At 36.3% G+C, this 20,480-nt stretch overlaps 1 protein-coding gene across 1 annotated transcript in view; it reads left to right on the forward strand.

Annotated features, from left to right (window-relative positions):
* The window catches only part of PLCL2 (phospholipase C like 2), a 90,564-nt gene extending 71,042 nt beyond the window's left edge, over positions 1–19,522 (forward strand). Inside the window, exons 6-7 of the mRNA XM_030445297.1 lie at positions 10,366–10,475; positions 18,248–19,522. Of these exons, the coding sequence (XP_030301157.1) occupies positions 10,366–10,475; positions 18,248–18,427 (290 nt within the window). The 3' untranslated portion in view covers positions 18,428–19,522. The remainder of the gene's footprint in view (positions 1–10,365; positions 10,476–18,247) is intronic.
* The last annotated feature ends 958 nt before the right edge of the window (positions 19,523–20,480 follow it).

Genomic DNA, 20,480 nt, shown 5'->3' on the forward strand with positions numbered 1-20,480 from the left:
GTAAGAGAAATAAAATGAGTATATTTTCTAACGTGCTTTAATGCAATACTTCAGCATTGTCAGAAGCAGGATATTCTTTCAAGAAAGGGAATATTCACTCATTTTAAATGCCGCCAAAGATAAACACAGTGCACAACAATATCCATTGGGGAAAAGTTACATCTGAGATGCATGCAGAAAAAGATTATCATAACGGCCATATCAGCACTGCAAATACTTCTTGTGGTTGAAAATTAAAGTGCTTAAATCTATTTTGTTCAAATAGCTGTAACTCTCAGTACCCCACTGTTACTGCTTGAGCTTTTCAGCAAAACAACATTTACTGAGCTGATTCTTTTACTACTTCTTCTGTTATTTGCATTCTTTGTTACTTTCAGAAAAATTTGGGCTCTGCCAAAACAGAGCATGTAAGATGCAGAAAAAGTAAATTCTGTGTGACATGTTATGTACAGATTAGATAATCCATTAATAGAGGAAAATACATTCATATAATTAAATCTTGAGGAGCACTTTGGACTGGGCATATATGCATGCAGTCAAGTTTTAATGACTAAATCAGTTGTTCTCAACCTTGTTGTAGCTATCCTTTAGAGAGAATTTGCAATTTTCATGGTCTGGGTACTGCACAAGTCCAGTGCAGTATGTTAATATATGTTGTTCAAAACACTGCCTCTCATCAGCAAGTCTTGACTTTTGATTCGAAGCCACTGGATTTAAACTGTGGCTTCCTATGTAGGGAGTGAAGAAATACTGCTTTCTTCATTACTATTGGACTTCACAACTGAGCAATATTTAATGTGTTTCCATCAGCAGTACATGCTGGGCTTCAAGTTAGATCTTAGAATTGGATCCATTGTTTTTCATGAGATTCACTATTAAAAGTGAACTATCTGCAATATTAATTATCATCACATAAACTCCAACATCGCTTGCTATGATTAAAAGAGCATTTTGGGGCCCTGTCAGCTGGTCTCCTTCAATACCTGGTTTTGCCTGGTTTTCCCTTGTTGCCATTTTTCTAAGCCAGCTATCATGGTTTTAATTCCTTCACATTTGTCACAGCATTGTTTTGAAGGTCTTTTGGGACAGTAGGCTGTCTCTGATAGTTAAGAAAGGTGTCAAACAAGGGCGTATTCAGGGCAATCTTTCTGTGTCTCATAGCTCTTTCTGTTACCAGTCCATCATTTTTACCTCTTGTTTTTTTTCCCCTCTTCCATTCTGTCTGCTCTGTTACTTTCTACACTTTTTCTGTTTGTCCTTCATCAGGCAACTCCACGGGGCATCTGCAGGTGCAGTTCCACAGCAGGTCAGGTTATACTGCTGCTGCATATGCTCACTGTCTCTGTAATCCTGCTCCTCTCCTCTGCCTTGAATATGCTGGAGACCACATTGTACTTTGGGAGTGGAGGGAAGGGGAAGTGAAGACTCAACTGCACTTGAATCAGGTGTCATGGGAGCTTATGTAAAGAGATGATGGGTCGTTTCCTTTTGGATCCTGATCTCTCTCCCCATTGTTTCTCTCACCAGTCATATGGATATTTTTCATATATTTCTCTTCATACATAGTCCACTTTAATACCTTGGATGGTGGTGTTTTGGAAATCTGATATACTTTGCACAAAGACTGATGATTCCTAGGATGTATCTCTCATACTTGTAGGTGTCCTTAGGTATCCTTTCCTCTTGCTGTTCCCAGAGCAAACACTTAAAGTAGTACAGACTTTTTTATTGTTCTCCTTAGTGTGCCCCTTGACATGAAGCCTTTTTTCCCCCTACTTCTAATGCAATTCTAGCCCAGTAAAAGATCAGATCATATTAATGTTGTCTGTCAGGACCTGCATGTTAAACTTCCAGCAGTCTCAGTGAGGCAAAATGACTGGGAAATTTGATTATTACTGGAAATGAGAATAAAGTTGTAAGAAGCCAAAATGGAACTCTTGATTTTTAAATAGCTTTTCCCAGCACATAAGTATTTGCAAAATTATTCTGTTACATTAGTTTGTAGTTAATGGGCTTTTTAGCAGTTGCCTCCTATCTGCTCAAATAATTAAAAAGGCAAGATCAATTATGTCTCTTAAGAGATATTTAAATCTACTGGAGTGCAAAAATGCAGCAGGCATTTTATATACTGAGGTCAGCTCAGAGACTCTCCTGACTGTTCTACAAACTACAGTCTAGTCCAAAACAGAGGAGAGGGATAAGGAATCTGTTTATTACCCCCATGGACTATTTGTATCTGTATGTGGCCACATAATCAATACTAACAGCTGCTGACTGAGACTGACCAACAGTTCCAACCTACCCACAGATGGAGATTAGAAAAAACCACCAGAGTTAGTAAAGTGTTATAATCAGTATCATCAAAATACTGATTTTCTAATATTGCATTATTAGCTGAAGTGCTGTGAAGTTGGACAGGTTTCAGATGTGCATTCCTCTTCGTATTTGAAAAAGTGGCAATGAACAATAACAGCTACAGGTTGGGGAGATGGCTCTGAGTTTATCTAATGGTGTTAGGCAATCTGAAAGAAAAAGGTACACAACTTCTACAGGGAAGAAAGTGATACTAACAAAAGGAGAAGTTATATCCCTGTGGAAGCAAGCGAGCTAGTGATTAATATTGACAGTGAGACAATGTGGGCTTGGCAGGATCTAAAGACTGGGAGAAATAATAATTTGCCATAAATCTGTCTGTATTGTGTGCATTCTAGGATTCTATACATTCAGAATTTTTTTTTCCATTGTCTTCCATTGGTCTCTCTTGAGGAACAAGGCTGATAAATGAAAGATGGAAACATCAGTCTGTGGAAAAAAACCCTCTTGCTCATAGCTCTGTGTTTCTGCCTTTTATTGACAACATTAATAAATTCTTATATATGGTAGTGTCTTAAATTCACCCTCATTCAGAAATGTAGCCCATCTTCATGGAGGACTATCATTGTAGATGGAAGTTTTCACTTTATTGGAGGTTAAATACCAAGAGTCTTAATTTAAAAACAATTTTTTTTAACATGGAAAGGCCTGATTTGCTTTGTATTTTGTAGGACTGCTGACACAAAAAGTGTTGGTGTGGGGGTTTTATGTGTTTTGAAGTTTCATACACATTTTGTTGACTTTGGTGTTGAGAAGGTTAATGTTACACAGGAGCCTTCTTAAAAGTGTTTGAGGAAGGTGGAGCTGCTTACTCAGCCCCTGGAAGCAAACAAGTTTTAATTAAATGAAGGACTGGTGTTACTGGTGTCTTCTTTGTAACTTTGTAGCAGTGTAGGATTGTTGCTGCAGCTATGAATGTTATTTTGACAGTGGTTCATTAAGTAGCTGGTGACCAACTTAAGTCACAAGTGGTTCCCCAGCTTTAAATAAAGCATCTTATGTTGAAAATGGAATATTGTGATGGATGAGTATGGCTTGCAAGACTTGAAACTAATTCAGTCCTTGCAGAGAGAATGGCTTCTGGCAGACTGTGATGCCATTATTGTTTGGGATGTTGGCATAAGCAGGTAATGTCTTTGCTACGTTTCAAGAGTGAAAGAGCAGCAGGCTCCAAAAGGAATTTTAAAGTATTAAAGCAGAAGCAGTATATGGCTCTCTGTGTCTGGGGAGCATTTCTGCTTCCCAGAGAGACACTGAATTTTGCTGAAAACACTGAAATAATTAAAAAAAAAAAATCAGCTAACTTAGTTACGTATTGTTTCACCAAGTATTAATCTAAATATTTTGAATGCAAGTAACTGGAGCTTCTTGAAGCTGAAACACTGCACACTTAGAATATGCAGAGATATCTGGTTCTCTGGCTATCACCTAAAATGTTTTGAGTAACTTCAGTGGGAAGCAGGTGCTTGGAAGTACTTCAGAATCTAATCTTTGTGCCTGTTAAGAGTCAGTTTTTGCAGCTACTAATGATACTTAGATAATAGAGTGGTTGTCTAAGTATTAATTTATTAAGTTTTATTTTAAATCCTTGCGTGAAAAGTGTTCTGCAGTAAAAATCTGTGAGAATTAACAAGTGTAGTGACTTCTTTTGCTTCTCTAACATTTTATTTGATTTATTGTTGACATGATCTGGTATGTAGACTCCTTTACCAATCAGATTTGGGAAAGCCTTTTTTTTTTTTAAGACAGGTTGTTTGTGAGCTGTGAATACCTCAGTGTTTAAGGAATATTAAATGAAATAAAAATACTAAGAAACATATTTAACGATGTAAAATATGAAAGCCCTAGCTTTGAAATATGTGTCTTAACTATAGCAGTTGTGCAAATTAAATATTTATATAGGGAAATGAGTATTTGCAGTGTAAATTCTTTCCTAATATTCTTTCATTTCCTATATTACCATTTAACCTACACAATGTAGGAAGAAATATGTTAATGTAGAAAGTGCTTTCTTGTTTGTTTGTTGTTGTTTTGGTTTGTTTTTTTCTTGTGAAGAACAAATCTGTGTATGCAAATTATCCACAGAAACTTTGTAAGCATTTAAGATGAGAGTACATAGTAATTGTGCTGCAATATCTGGTAACCTAATCAAGAGCTGTGAGGTATTATGATTCCATTTTAAACACATTTCATAATGATTTAATTTTTATTACTTATTACTATTTTGGTTTTGTTATTTATTTATTTTGGTTTTTTAAATTAAAGTGCACTGTCAAGAATAAAGTAAAATGTATTTGGCTTGACTGAAGTGCTTACCTGTAGTACTACCAGTGTGTATTTTGAATAGGCTTAAACAGTTACCTACCCATTTCATATTAGGGCTGCTCAGTACATATACTTATTGCCAAATTTTTACTATTGTGCTAGTTCATTGATAGAGTTATTTGCCAAGAGAAAAGAAACCTATACCAGGAGGAGTCCACCTGCTATGTAGTCATGTCATAGCTAGGTTGTAAGTTGTGCTCTTGGCAAGAAAGCTTTCATCAAAGAAAACAAATTACTATGTCAAGTAAAAATTGGGCTCTAAATACAATATAGCAAGTGTAGTGGTCACTGTTTTGCCAAGGATTCCTTGAAAATTAGTATCTCAGTTCTCAGTTAAAGAAAAGGTGTGATTATTTTTCCTGTAAACTGAGATTGTATTGAGTGCTTTGTGATGGGAACTCTTAAAAAAGAAAACAAATCAGAGATCCAAACAGTCTGCACTTCTTACACATACATACACACACACACACACACTCCAGTTCTCCAGGTTTCAGTCTCTCTTCACATGTGGATTTTAATAAATGTGTAATTATCAGAGTTTTCCAACATATATATATATATGTATATATGTGTGTATGTGTGTGGTATATAACAAAAGGAAAAATACAAATACATGGAGCTCAGCAACTTAAGGTTACTCCCTTTTTTACTGTGTGTATCTTAACTATTTTAAAAATAGCAAAATCTCTTTTTGTGCTTTAGAAGTCGCATTTTAATCAATATCTTAAGTACTAAGTACCTTGGAACTATAGTGAAAGCCCTGTAGTGAAAGCAATTGCTAACCAGCTTTGAACAGATATGATTTCCAATTAGTAATTACAGATAGTGTATTCCATATGAGGTTATTAAGAAAGAGAGAAACTATTTTTTTCCAAGATAAATCTAGTTGGAGATTAGTAACCTCTAATAGTATCTAACAATGTTATTTCTGAATATACCCCAAAATAAAACTTCTTTTCCTGATGATACGATATTGACAGTACAAAGTCAACATATCTGATATACAGGGCAACAACATAAATGCATCTTCCTTCTTCTGGCATTTCAAGGATCTCTAAAAGAATAACACAAATGTTATAAGCTCACATGCTTGTGAGTTATGAAAGATTTAGTAACTTCTGAACATACTTGTGACAACTAAAATACTGTTTAAAAATCCAGGATTATAAAATAAATCTGAGGTTCTAATTTGGAAGATATTCTGTCAAGTGATAGCTCAGAATTCTTACCAGCCCATTAAGCCTGTTGTATTGTCTTGTATATTTTACTTAGGAAAGAGATTTTTTTGTTATTGAAGCGTGTCATAGCGATAAGATACCCCAGTTTCTCTATTGTTGTATCAGTTCTTGTTTAGTTTATGGGCACACAAATTCCATCAGATGTGCTCAACAAAAAATACAGGTTTCAGGTCTGCCATGTAGTATTATTTTGAGGATTTATCATGAGGCTGCTTGGGGAAATACAGAAATTGAAGGTCCTGAAGTCTGCTTCCAGATACAATTCTGGAAATCGATTATGACAAGCTCTATTTTAGAACGGATAAGAGGTTTTATTATTTGAGTTGTTTTCTCATTTTCAAGGCTGCTTACAGGAACACCTCTACAATGGTTTTAAATTTTATATCCATTTCAGTTTTACTGATGGACATTCATCCTAATACTGTCCTTTAGCTCACATGATTATTCTTTGATGTCCAAGGTTTACCTAACTGATTTGTGTCTGGAGGGCAATTACTCCTCCTTTGCTTTGCTTTTTGTTTGACTACCCAAGCAAACTTTTATTAGTGTCTTCAAGCAGTCCAGGGTTCGTATTGCATTGATCAACTTTATAGCACTTTTCCTCATTCTGATTTAACTTACTGAAAATGTGGGAAAGGAGTTGTATGCAAAATTTCAGATGAGTGTCTTGAATGGTAAAGTATTCCCAAGGGGATGAAGATGTGTTTAAGCAATCGAATACATTCCAGGAGTGGGAGGCAGGGTCTGAGAGAGAGAGAAAAGTTGAAAGAATAATGAAATTCAAACTAAACTAAAGTAAACTAATCAGCATTCACTGAGGAACCAGAAAGTGGTTCTGCACTGAGAGGGAAAACTACTTAAATACTGAAGAATTGCTAATGAGAATGCTTTAAAAAAAACCAAGGGTACTGCAGTGGAGAAGATGATGCTGTGAAATCTTTGATTATGATTGGAAAAAATGATTGGTAGTCTTCTGTTCAGTTTTAAAACCTGCTGTTGAATCATGGTATTGCTATTTTGTTATGTATTTAAATGTATTTATGTGATTGCAATAGTTGGGATGAACATTTCATTGAAAAACTTAAAATGGAAGATTTGAATCTGATCTATGAAAGTTGAAAGTATTTTTATTTTGCAAGAACTTAGGAAATTATATGTGTTCTGTCAGCTACCTCTTACAGTAGAACAGGAGTGACCACACTTCTCAATGAAGTTTCTGCAAACTCATTGCCCTAAATATTCCCCAAGCAGACACTTAGAAGAAAATGAAATAATGAATATGTAGAACCTCATCACACTGTCATAAGTGGTAAAGTTACCACAAATTACCAAGTACAAGAAAGATCAAAATTAAGGCACTCTGCCTCACTTCAGTCCCTGGGAAGGCAGAGGAACAAATCCTCTTGAAAACCATTTCCAAACCCTTAAAGTTGAAGAAGGTGATTGAGAAAAGTCATCATGGATTAACAAAGTGGAAATCAGGCTTAACTAACAGCCTTCTACAGTGAGGTGACTGACTTGGTGGAGAAGGGGAAAGCAGTAGATGTTTCTATTTACTTCAGTGAGGCTTTTAACACTGTCTCTCATAACATCCCCATGGACAAGCTAAGGAAGCAAGCAGAGGCCAGGTAGTGGTTTCAAGCTGGAAGATGGTATGCATTGATTAGGTATTGGGAATTAATTCTTTGTCATCAGGGTGATGAGACCTTGGCACAGGTTGTCCAGAGAAGTTGTGGACGCTCCCTCCCTGGAAGTGTTTGAGGCCAGGCTGGGTGGGACTTGGAGCAGCTTGGTATAGTGGGAGGTGTCCCTGCCCATGGCAGAAGGGGTTGGAACTAGACGATCTTTCAAGTCCCTTCCAACTATGCTATGATTTATGTAATGACCAGAAACTAAAACCCAGGAAATTTACCTGAACACAAGAAGTACACCCATCCTACGTAATATTATAAATCACTCAAAAACTTGTGAATTATATCCTTATTAATATCTGCAAGTTAAATTGGAAAACATGTGTAACTTAGGCTTTTTTGGATTAATGAAGTAGTATATGAAGAAATGTACTAAGAATGATAAAACAGGTTAGTATTATATCTGTTAGATACCAAGAGCTCTCAGGCAGTTCAAAATCAGTAATGGAGTAATAATTCTAGAAGTAATTAAGCCTCATAAAAGTAACTTGCTTAGTATATCAATTTTTACTTGCGAGGAGATAGAAAGTTTTGGTTTTTTTGTATTTAGAAAGTTAACATCAGTTATCTTTCATTAATATCTTAAAGGCATTTTCTTGAATTCATATGAATATACTTTTAATTTTATTAATTTAGCTACAAATGAAAAACCCTTTCCTCTTTTTTCCTTTTTCTTCTTAGAAGCCAGTTTTCTTTGAAATTTGACACTTTTGTTAGAACCTCACCATTATTAATGCATTAAATTGTTCTAAGACAAAATGCAAGAAAAACAAACAGAAACATAGAAAGGAGATTACCAAGAGATATGTAGTCAACAGTTGAATGCTGTGCTGCGTTCATATTTTAAAATGAAGTTGCCCATATATTCCATGGTGAATATAGTTGCTTCCATTCCACGGATGGAAAAACTGGTAGTTAGAGATGAAATAATCCCTTCAATTTAGCAGTCAAGCTCATAATTGGAACAGAAATAAAATTCAAATCTGCTTGTTGGGTGAATGTTTAGGTTTAGAGCAGGATAGCTTCAGTTTAGCATGGAAATAATTGTCCTATCCAGTCCAAAAGAGATTTTGAGGAGAGGGATGCAATGTGTGCTGTTCAAGCAGAAGGCAACTCTTTGCTGAGGGTTTATGTATGTGCCCTGTTAGGATGATACAGTTTTCTTCCCTTTCAAAAAAGGACACTGAGATGTAGCTGCTAACTGCCTGGAATATTCAGCTGGAGCATAGTGGCTTTGGCATACCAGAAATTTAACTTGGCATGAGTGTAAAGAAAGTAGTGAACCAGAAAAGAGCTTTTCTGGCTAGCAGAATATGTGGTCACCACTGTCTCCACGTTTGAGATCCTGGTGACTTTGTATATGTAAGAATTTTCTGAAATCTGCAAAGCCTCAGTTTCACACTGATCATGCAAACACTCAGCATTATTCTTAGTCTGTTTCTGAGCAGCTTCAGATCGAGGTTATTATCAGTCACTAGTGCCTGTGGAATTAAAGGGCAGTATTTATAAATATGGAAATGAGGGATGAGACTCTAGAAGCTTAGCTGTGTGGTCTAAGAATTCATTGGACAGATCAGATAATTTGTATTTTCATACTTGCATCAGAAATGTGTTGCTTTAAATATTGTTCTGTGCATAATCTTTCCATGATCCATGGTATCAGGAGTTTATTTTTTGGATGATATGAACAGGAAATGCATACTTGGACACAGTGATGGATGAATGAACTTCAATTTCTCACCTGGTTAGGAAACTGTTTCAGGGAAATACAGTATGGATGGGTTACCTGAGGCTGTACTCTAGAGGCAGTCAGCTGTAGAGAAGTGTTTGAAATAAAAATGATACAGTAGCTTTTTAGTTCAGAAAAAATACTTGCCATTTGTATTTCATGTAGTAAAATTTATAAGGGTAAGACATAAAAAAAATAGTTTATGAATATTTTTTTAAATGTCTGTATATATATGGGAGAAAGGCAAGGGAATGTAAAATGAAAACATTGAATCATATCTCTTGTAGTGAGACAGTTTACAGTGTATGAAGAAAACTGGTTCAAATTCATTTTTTTTGCCATTTGTAAGAGCAGCATGGCAATCTATTTTTCTTATATCTGTGCAGTGTGCTGAGTTTAAACTAAAGCTGTGGTCACTCAATGAATTTTTGATTTGGAGTTTGTCAGATACAGGTTTTGTGGACATAGAATTTTATATGAGTGTGGTAGACTTCCCTTGACAGTTTGCTTGGCACTTCTCCTGCACAGTTACTCTTTTTGTCCTGAGGGATAAGGTGAGAAGGTTATTTCCTGGGCTGGCCCTATCATATAAGCTGCTGGCTGGACAACTGTGGTGTAAATTTAGTGTGTAGAAGAGCAGGGGACAATGTGGATTTGTTGACATAGATTATTTCTTGAAATTGCTGTTCCCATCCTGCAGCAACTTACCAAGTGTTTTTAACTTCTAGTGCAACAAATTCAGAATATTTTTGTATAGTAAATACTTGCTTGGCTCTACCTTTGTGTGACAATGAACCAACAGCGACCTCGGTGTGGATTATGAATTAGAGAGATTTGTGTGTATTGGCATGTTGTATAACATTCATACTGCTAGATTAGATACATGAGTGCTTGAAAAATAACATTTTTTCACTGTGCTTTTTCCCTCTTGGTTTTAAATCACTGCATCTTTGATCACTAAAATGTATTAAAATAGATACTGTATTCCTTCCTCTTTTATTCTTCACAGCAATGGAGTTCCATGAAAACCTGCACAATATAGGAGCAAGAGAAGGCTTAAAAGAAAGAAAACTGCAAAAATCAGTAGAGAGTTTTACATGGAACATTACAATTTTAAAGGTAGTATGTTTTTCTTTGGTTAATTACTGTATTTTTCTATTCACAACTGACTTTCTGATATTGTTACTGGTCATTATTCTGTGTCACAGAATTTATTCACTTATAACAATGTCCAGCCTAGTTTATATAACTTGATAATGCAGCAGACTCTCAAGGTTAATTTTTTATCTTTTCTATTTTGGGGTTGCGGATTGTTTAATTTACGTTGACATTTTCTTGTTAGAACCTTTTAATGTTAATAGCATCCACTGTAATCTTGAATACATGGGTGAGGTAATGGGTATTGATTTCTGTGGAGCAACTTGAGCTGGGAGGAAGCTGTACCACTTTTAAAACCCTGCTTTGTGATTTGGAAGGCAGTAAGAGTGTTAAGTTTACTGCAGTTACTGAAAAACAGAAGGGAAGTCTGCTATGAATGGTGATTAATGATACGTACAAATTATATTGTTAATCCAGACTGGAGTAAAGTGAGTGTATGTGAGCTGGAGATTCTCTTTGCATTTTGTCAAGTGCATTTGCTCATGTTTTGACACGAGTAAGCAATGAAGTATTAAAAACTTTCAGCCTGAGACCCTGAGGAAACTAGAATGTGGAACAGTTCAGGTCTCTTATCACTAGTCTTTCATCTCAGTAGAGTATATAAAAATTTATAGAGATAGCAAAACTGCCTGCCCTAATTTATTCCCTTGACACTATCCTTCTAGTCCCAAATTATTCAAGTTTTTTGTTTACATCTACTAATGAGCTCTTTTCTCCCACTCAAATATTTCATCACTACATTAAAATAAAATTTAATTATATTATAAAGAAAATTATTTTTTCCCACATAGTATTTTATTTTTAGTTCTTACTGAAAAGAGAATTCCCTATCGCCTCTTCTTACAGTGAACTACTCTAGAAAAGCAGTAATACACAGGTATTTTTCTAGCTTTCCATGCTGGTTTTAACTGTGAAGCTTCTCATGATGTTGCTCTGCTCCCCCTTGTGTTACAGTGCACAAGTCCAATGCAAAAAGAGGTTAAATTTGGTACAGCATGTACAGTTAATACATTCTAAAAATATGTGTGCAGGTTCTGCTTATAGGTGAAAGGACCAGACTATCACTTCCTTCATTAGGGCAGTTTCCTGAAGACAGTGTTTGGGATGTTTCAAGTGCAATTCCTGTGCTACCCAGGGGACAGAGAAGAGGCAAATCAGTTCAGGGAGTTTGGGCAAATGTCAAGGAAATAAATTCTAATCTCCTGTTTAGTTTTCCATCAAAGGTGTCAGATATCAGCTTGGGTAGGCAAATCTATTTTAATACTGCCTGAAACAGCAGTAGCTTTGTTTCCTCTCTGCTTCCCATTCAGAACATAAGGGTTGGTAGGGGAGAGGTTTGCAGCTGAAATGTGAAGTTGTGATTTCTGTGTAAGCCATGAATGAGAGAACCTCCACGGTAGATCTGGATCTTCAGAGCACTTGAGGGGCTTTTGTGCATATCCTTAGGATTAAGATAATTATGAAGTTAGAGGGCCTTCTTGAAAAGATTATTGAGAAAATCTCTTCACCATTGACTTGGCTTCTTTCTACTCACAGAGTCTTTCTGCAGGAAAGTACAGTTTGTTACATAATTAATACTTTATCAAAAGAATTGGTGAGGTGTTACTCAGCCTGTTACCAAAACTTTCACAGGAGGTGTTACAGAATGTTCTGATATGTTGTTATATCTTAAAAGTTATTTACAAGTATTACAATCCACAGAGGAATCCATTAAGTACTGTTGTTCACTTTTAGATATACAGAAAGTTAGAGGCTGTTATTTGTTTGAAGATGGAGGCTGTTATTTGTTTGAAGTAACATGTTGAGGTTTCTTACTCCAAACTCTTTAACTATAGACTGTAAGTTGTCTTGCATTACATAATTAAATAGAAAAAGTTTATCAGTTTCTAAGAAACTACTCTTTCTCTGTGGATAAAAACACCCAGTTACAATTTTGATCTAACTACTACATTTTTCCATTTCTATTTTCCATTTTCCAATTCTCTACAAAATTTTTAAGCCAGGGATGGAAAGTGAAGGTCAACATTTTTTAGAGTAAAAGTTCATCAGGAGAGTGACAGTCTGAGCTACTTCAAGAATTTATTTTTTCTGTTGAACTCCCTGCCTATGTCAAATTTATTTCCCCTTAAACAGCACAGAAATAAAAGACTCAGTGGTCTCAAATTTTGCTGTTCAATGAGCAAGGCAGTTGAGCAACCAACACACCAACACCATTGCCATGCTTAAATGGATGTAACTCTTTTGTTCATGTTGTAATCAGGAAGGGTATTTTATGTGGTCTCTTGGCTATGACCCATGAATTGTTGTGTGGCTCTGAACAGCTTTACTAAGTAATTCTTCATGAGTGCCATCTTCAGCTCCCTCACAGAGGAATCACAGAATGCTCAAAGTATGTGGCTGATGTATTTTCCAAACTGGTTAAGCTGCATTTTACCCTCAAGGTACATATTGATCCTTCTATTTTTTCAGTTGGGATGTTTTGACTACAGTTGATGCAATGGAAACTTTGATAAACAGCAACATTGACAGCTTATTTCTAGGGGAGCTCTTTCTTTAAAAAATCTGACAAAGCTGCTAAGTATCTATATGTGTGTGTACCTGTGTGCACACATGCAGTAAAGTTACTATTTTGAAAAATTTTTATTTTTCCTAATTTGAAGCCATGTCATCAAATTTACTACTGGTATAGTCTGTTTGAATCCAGCTGAAATAGCTCTATTCAACTTGTGTATGTGTGTATGCACACATTCCCATTTTTATGCACCCCATATATAACATAGGGATATATGACATAGAAATCCTAGTTTCATTTCAGAACACCATTTAGAGTAAACTCAGTCTGCTTTAGTGAATTTTGTTGCCTACCTGAGAGATTTTGAGGTTGTGCAGTATTAGAATATTCCTCTCTTTTGAACAGTCAGTTTGCAATATCATTTGTTTGTAACTTATTTATTGTTATTACTCAGACCAATAGCACTCAAATTTTCTAAATATAGATAATCATGTTTCCTGCCAGAAAGAGTATACAGCTGGAGAAAGAAAATCACTCTTATGTACTATTGCAGCAGGCTACAAACAACATAGTGTAACAACTTACAGACCTTCTTGGCACAGCAGAAAAACCCCAACCAACAACTATATAGGCTCAGAATTAAAGATGCTTGTAGGAAGCGCATAACAGCATCTTTAAATATGTCTTTGCAGTTCTGTTCTAAACAGCTGTTCTAAACATGTAAGAAGATTTTATTGGAAATACTTAAAATGAAGATGGGGCTCCCATTTCCAGCATTTGTTAAATACTTCTTGTATGCTCAGAGTTTTTAGACATGTCACATTAGACAATATGAATTACTTTCTCTTGAAAGAAGGCCCAAGATATGCAGTTCATGGCTGGTTTTTATCTCTGTATTAGCGTCGGTTCTGGGCCTACATTATTTTTACAAGTGGAACACTCAGGGCACTTAGAGGCATGAAGCTTAAATATATATAGAAAAAAGCCAGCATTTGAATTTTATGGATGAAATCTGCAAGTGAATTCTGTGATGTTCTTTAAGGGCTTTTTCATGTCTGCCTATGAGACAGCTTGATGCTTCAATCATTTTCTGAAACTTGTAAACATCAATATGTGAAACAGCTGTTAAAGTTACATAGTGCTCAGTTCTGTAAGTGGATTTTAACTTCACTGGAGGTAAGGGAGCAGTGATTGCTGTGAGGACAGCACTCTCGTAGTGCTCTGTACTTGAGATGTGCAGGGCCTGATTGGTCCTGTTCCTTAGGTGGGAATTATCAAAGAATGCCTGTTAATCACAGAGTAAATTTGAGTTTTGTGGTGTTTGCCACACAGCATTAATGGACAGAATTAATTTACATTTAACTGGGGGAAAAGCCTGACAGTTAGCCCTGTGATACAGTGAGAAACATTATGTAGGTTTGGTTCTGCAACTGCTTCAGATTCTATCATTGAGTTGTCTTTCTGGGCCAGATTTGTCTCTTGGAACGATGATTTTTTGTACATCCTCATGATAAATCTTCTTGATTCTTCTTTGAGCCATTGATAGGTTACTTGCATTGGCTTTACAGTAGGTATTTTGGGAGCAAGTATTGCACAGCCATTTGGGGCTGGTAAGGAGATACAAGACCTATTAATTAAAAGTAAAAGGTATTAAAGGTAAAAGTACTATTAATTTACTTATTAAGTCAGTGGCACATGATTTCATGAAACTATAGAATGCATAGAATATAAAGAACTGAAATTGAATCTTGAGAGCCCCTCAACAAGAGACATGTGACTACATCAGGAATTTTTAATATGCATACTGCTTTTTTCCCCCGAGGTATGGCTTGATGATGGTACAGCAGCAGAACAAGGATCTGTACAGCAATTGGACAGATCTCTCTGATTTGAGCTTGTACCATATGTGTGGTAGCAGTGGTTGGCTCTTGTTTTATCTTTGGATCAAGACATGCCAGCACATGACAACATGATTGGCTTCATAGACATTTTTTGAGTTCAGTGGCAATCAGAAATCAACTGCAAATCAACATTCAGAAATTGACAGAAATTTTAAGTGTTGGAGAATAGACTATCTAATGTACTTAGTACTTAATTAATTTTTCTGTTTCACTCTGGTGTAAACCTGATCCCACTTGTTTATTCTGAACCTCTGCTATCTGCAACAATGCAGACCTTTATTCAAACTCTGCTTTTGTCTACAAAGTTAATCTTTCTTGTTCAGACTTGTCCAGACATTCCCTGCTGAAAACCCAGGCATTCCCACTGACCCCTGATTTCCTCCCTCTCTCTCTCTCTCTCTCCTCCATCCAGTGTTTTGTTCCCATTTGGTAGCTAGTTTTCTCCTGGCAGTTTTTTCCATTGCTTTCCAAGTTCATATTGGTCCCTCTTTGTCTCCTCCAGAGATCCTTCATGGTGGGTCTTAATTTTAGCTTTCTCATCACCTTACCTCTTCTCATTGTATTCTGCAGTCTCTTCTCCTTGCTCTATGGCTTAGTTTGTTTCTCTCTCTCATCAACCTTTGGTCTCATTACCAAGCTCTCTCACTTTTTTTGAGTTGTTAATCCTTCTACTGCTCTGTCATTTCCAGACATCTCTCAGCATAATGGGTTTTGTCGGATTAATTTTCTTTGTGTATTCCAATCCAGATTGTCTGAAACTTGTCCTTTCTTCATCACCTCTCTGGTCTAAAGTCAGTGTTGCCACATTATGTTCATTTTTCATTAGTTCAGAATCTCCTCCTTTAGTAATATCTAGTTTCAGCTTTGCCTAATACAGTCCAACTTTCCTGTTTTCAGTCCTAGACTTCTTTCCAGGTCAATCCCAGAGGTTGCTCTTGCCTCCTCCTTTTTCTCCATCTGCCTTCTTGCCAGAGTTTCTGTCCCAGGCTCTTCCTTCCCCTCCTCTAGTCTGACTTTTGGATTGATTGCACTGGCAACCAAATATTGGTGGTAAAACAATCTGGAGAAACCATGCAGGAAAAAAACCCACCACTTTTTCTTCTAACACGTATTCATTATTGTGTGGGAATGGAATATGCCTTGTCTTGCCACATGCTGGAGCTGTCAAGACATGAAAAATGACCGAGAATGAAATCCTGAGGGACTGTATTAACCACTTCCAAAATCTGATTTTTGTTTTTTAAAAGCTCATGACTTGAATCCAGTACTCAGAGTACCTGAAGTCGTTTGAATTACACATCTCTACCCCAAGTGGGAAGGAAAGGAAAGGATGGAAGTTTGTTGAAAAAATCTGAGAGCGTTTTACTGTCTTTATTTTAAGAACTGAATGAACCATATGGATGAGGTTAAAGAATAAACAGTAATAATAATAAACCTGCCAGTGGCAAAAATCCTGCATAACAAGTATCAGCTGAAGTAGTTAAAATTTGGCAAGCATATAAGCAACTGTAGGCAGGTTGTTTTTTTTCTTTTAAATGAGAAGTTTTAGGCAACTTTATTAATAAACTGTTGCTAGCAGCTCTGCCTATAATAAACAGCTTGATTAAAATTGCAGAACTATATATTCTACCAATACATGTAAAATGGAACTTAGGCTAGAAACAGATGCTCTCCAGATATGACTCATTTAGTCTGCTGTAGTGTTTCAAATTAGCTTTTAGTTATTTGTGAGTTTGGAAAAAAGTATGTGATTTATTAAAAAAAAAAAAAAAAAAAAAGTAGCCCTGGTTTTCTGTAGAAGAAAATATTACTGAAGCTTGTGCACAGTGAACATCTAAATTTTTTTTCCCTGTCTGGTAATCAGAAAAAAACCTCTTCGGCTGTTCTTGGATAAGGGGATGGGGGGCATTATTTCTTTGAAAAAAGCAATATTAGTTTTCCATTTGTGTGCCTCAAATGCATAATTCTGCTTACTTCATGAGACAGTATTTATGTTCTGAGTTGCTGAAGAAGAAAGGCTGATGAAGTATCATCCCATAAGTGCACACACATGCTTTTCTCTGACTTCCACCCCTCCTCCTTTATTTTTTTAATCAAAAAGTAAAGCTGGATTTCAGCCTTATTTGTCTGACGAGGAGAGGCAACATAACTGGTATGTCTCCAGAAGAGACATTAGTATCTCTTCAAGAGGAAGTATCTGCCCAGAGCCAGCATTTACACAGGACAGACATGAGTACCCCAGTTACAGGAAAAGGTGCAGTCAGTCTTTATAGCTTGTTAGACATCAGAGGAACTGACAGTCTCAAGGAACTACGGTACCTGGCTTGGTTGGTTGGTTGGTTGGTTTGTACATGTCTTTTTCTCCCCTTCAGTTGGAAGTGACACTGTTTAAGATTCAGTATTTTTGAAGCATCATTTAATTTTCTGTGAGCTGTGGGGCAGTTCTTCCAGGGTGGCAGGCAGAGCCCAATCACTTTGGCCCCTTGCAGGCTTCCCGTGTGAGTTTGTCAACTTTTCTGTGTCCACCAGGACAAGGTGTTGCTGGTCCTGTGCCACAGGCTGCCTCCTTCCCTGCTTATGGGCAGGGTAGGCAGAGAGCAGCTGCAGGCACAGCCTTTTCCATGGAGCTGTTGCTGTTAGAGGGCTTTAATCAACAAAAAGGAGTAGTTAATAACACAGGACAGAGACAGATTACTTGGGTTTGGGATGGTTTTTTGCTTAAAACTTCCTTGCTTATGAAGAGTAAGATGGTAAGTAGAGGGGGGACTGTGCTGAACTCCAAAGAAACCTCATGAAGCCTTTGTTATCACTGTCCTTCCTACATGTTGCTTGACAACTTATATTTTCATATTTAGTGCTTTGACAAATATTGATCCTTTACAGTGATACTATTGGATGGATCACTTTACTAAGATCTCAAAGAACTAAAAAACCAAAACAGTTAAACTGCTCCTTGAAGTATTAAAATCAGTCTTTGCAATTCTGTGTCTCTATGCAGAAACACAGTCCCTGTGGTTAACAAATACAGCACAGATTACTTTGCTGAAAGCTGTTAAGTAGAAGTTATCCCTATTCCTTTGTTTATACAACCAGTTAGGTCCAGAGAAAGCAAAGAGTTCTTACTAACTAACAGTAATCAAGTTTTGTGTTTTGGGTTTTTCTGGGGGGGGGTTGTTTTTTGTTTTGGATTGGGTTGGTTTTTTGGTGTAGACTGTTTATTTGAGCAGGGCAACTGTGCAACTAATCTGAAACAAACAGAAGGAAAATAAAAATTGAATGCTGTTGTCTATAGTGTATTCTAACTGCAGTTTTTCTTGCAGGGACAAGCTGATCTTCTCAAATATGCTAAAAATGAAGCACTGGAGAATCTGAAACAAATCCATTATGCCACTCTTTCATGTGGACTTAATAAGCCAGGCACTGAAAATGCAGAAATCTCAAAGCCCCGTCGAAGTCTGGAGGTCATACCTGAAAAAGCAGGTGATGAAAATGGAGAATGAGAGAACACTCTTCTCATAATTATGGAGTTTATAACTCTGTGACCAATTGTAGCTGCATAGAACATTTGCTTTGCACTTACTGTTGGAAAATATTTGGAATTTTTAAAGCACAACTGGAGAAGCTAATTACAATCTGTTGAAACTGTGAATGTATGTAGCAACTTTGCTTGTGAAGGCAATGACATTGTGTAACATGGAAATCACCTTATTGGCCAAAAGATAGTATACACATAAAAGATACTGTAATTCAGTAATAAAAGGCTGAGAAGTCCATCATAGTGCCATAGGGAAGTGAATATTTTAAAGTGAACTGTAACTAGAGGGAAATTGTTGACAGAATTTGATAAGATGCCTTGATTTTTCAAGCCAGTTAGGTGTACAGATCCTTTATTTCTTTGCACAGTTTGGTAATTGTGCTAGTGAGGTGAATGATTCTTTTGAAAATCAGGTCCAAACAAGTAGGATCCACATGTTTCACACTATTTGTAATTCAGCTGTGCGGATATTTGAGTTTGAAGTGGTATTGATTTTATTGTTGAGCCATAAATTAAAATGAGAATGTAATTAGACAGTGATCACTGACTTCAGTGCACTATAGGAGAGCCATTACGTAAAAGGAAAATGTGCAATCAATCTGATAGCCTATGTCAGAAGAAGATACATACCTATTTTGCCTAAGATTTCTGCAAATGTGTGTAGATAATGTGACCAAACTGCAAGCAAAATGTTGTAAATAGTTTTTCATTTTGTGAAGTGAAGTGCTCATATTAAAGAGTTTTATGAGATTGCTCTCAGACAAGTAAAGCTTTTAACTAAATTTTAACTTTTTTATTTTTCAAGTATTTTCTTCCTTACATAATAGGTTATATCTCAATAAGCAGGTTTGTCAAAAAAAAAAAAAAAAAAAAAAGATAAATTGCTGTTCTGCTTCTGTTTTGGTTTTCTGACATTAGGTAAAGGTATTGTAGCTGATCTGCTCATTGTAAAATGACTATACCAACCCAGAGTGTTCTCTTACTGTTTCTGATTTAACAATAAAATGGACTACATAATTACAGAAGTTAATAAATTTGAAGAAGAAGAAGCAAAATCCTACAGAGGTCAGAATGCTGTTTTTTTCAGTTGTGGGGGAAAACAAGAAGATGATGATGTCTGTTAAAAAGCATTGTTTTAATTAGAGGTCTTCAGGACTTACAACTACACTGGTGTTTATTTTTTTAACCAATTCAAGATGATGTTTCTGCATTCAGATTGTAAGGAGTATCTATAGATATGTAACCTCCTGTAAAAGGCAGTGGAGGTCTGACCAAGAATGCTGGCATATTTTCACTTAATCTGATTTATTACCTAAATTTATTTCATAGTCTCTGTAAAATTAAAGTTGGGAGGAGGAGATGAAAACTATTTGCAAAGTAAATACTACATCTTGAGCCTTTTAAATGTCAAAATTCATGGGTTTAGAGCAGTTTTAGAAGCTGCTAAGAAGTTACACTTTGTATACCTCAACATTACAGTCTTGACAGGAGTGAATTCTATTTTGTGTTGTGCAAAATGAAACATTTAACCTGTGGTAAACACCTGCAAGCATTGCTTTTTGGACAGTCCTCTGTTTTTTCAGCTTGTGATTACACCTGAAACTGATGGGAAACAAGATGAAATCCACCGTTGCTAACTATACTTGGAACAGGTATGAAATTAGTCTTCCAGAGTCAAATCTGTAAGATCTGAACCTGATTTATCTACAGCATCATAACTGTGTCACATCAAGATTCAGCCAGGCCATAAGTATACAAAGACAGCTTCACTCTGTCAGCACACTGCAAACATAAGCTGTTGGAACTTTGGTTCTGACTTTGATTCCCAATTGAAAGGTGTAGACTGTGGAAAAATGTCAGTACCAGTTAGCATTGCTCTGCAAAGAGGCCTGAAAGCCAGTAAATCCCCATTACCAGTCTTGGCCCACCAGCTGTCTGCATTTCTGGAATGACATAATTTGTACCACAGATTAAGCATTTCTGAAAAGTCTTTTTCTCCAACCAGATAATCAGGATAG

This window comes from Calypte anna, chromosome 2 (assembly GCF_003957555.1).
Source record: "Calypte anna isolate BGI_N300 chromosome 2, bCalAnn1_v1.p, whole genome shotgun sequence".
Classification (NCBI taxonomy): Eukaryota; Metazoa; Chordata; class Aves; order Apodiformes; family Trochilidae; genus Calypte; species Calypte anna.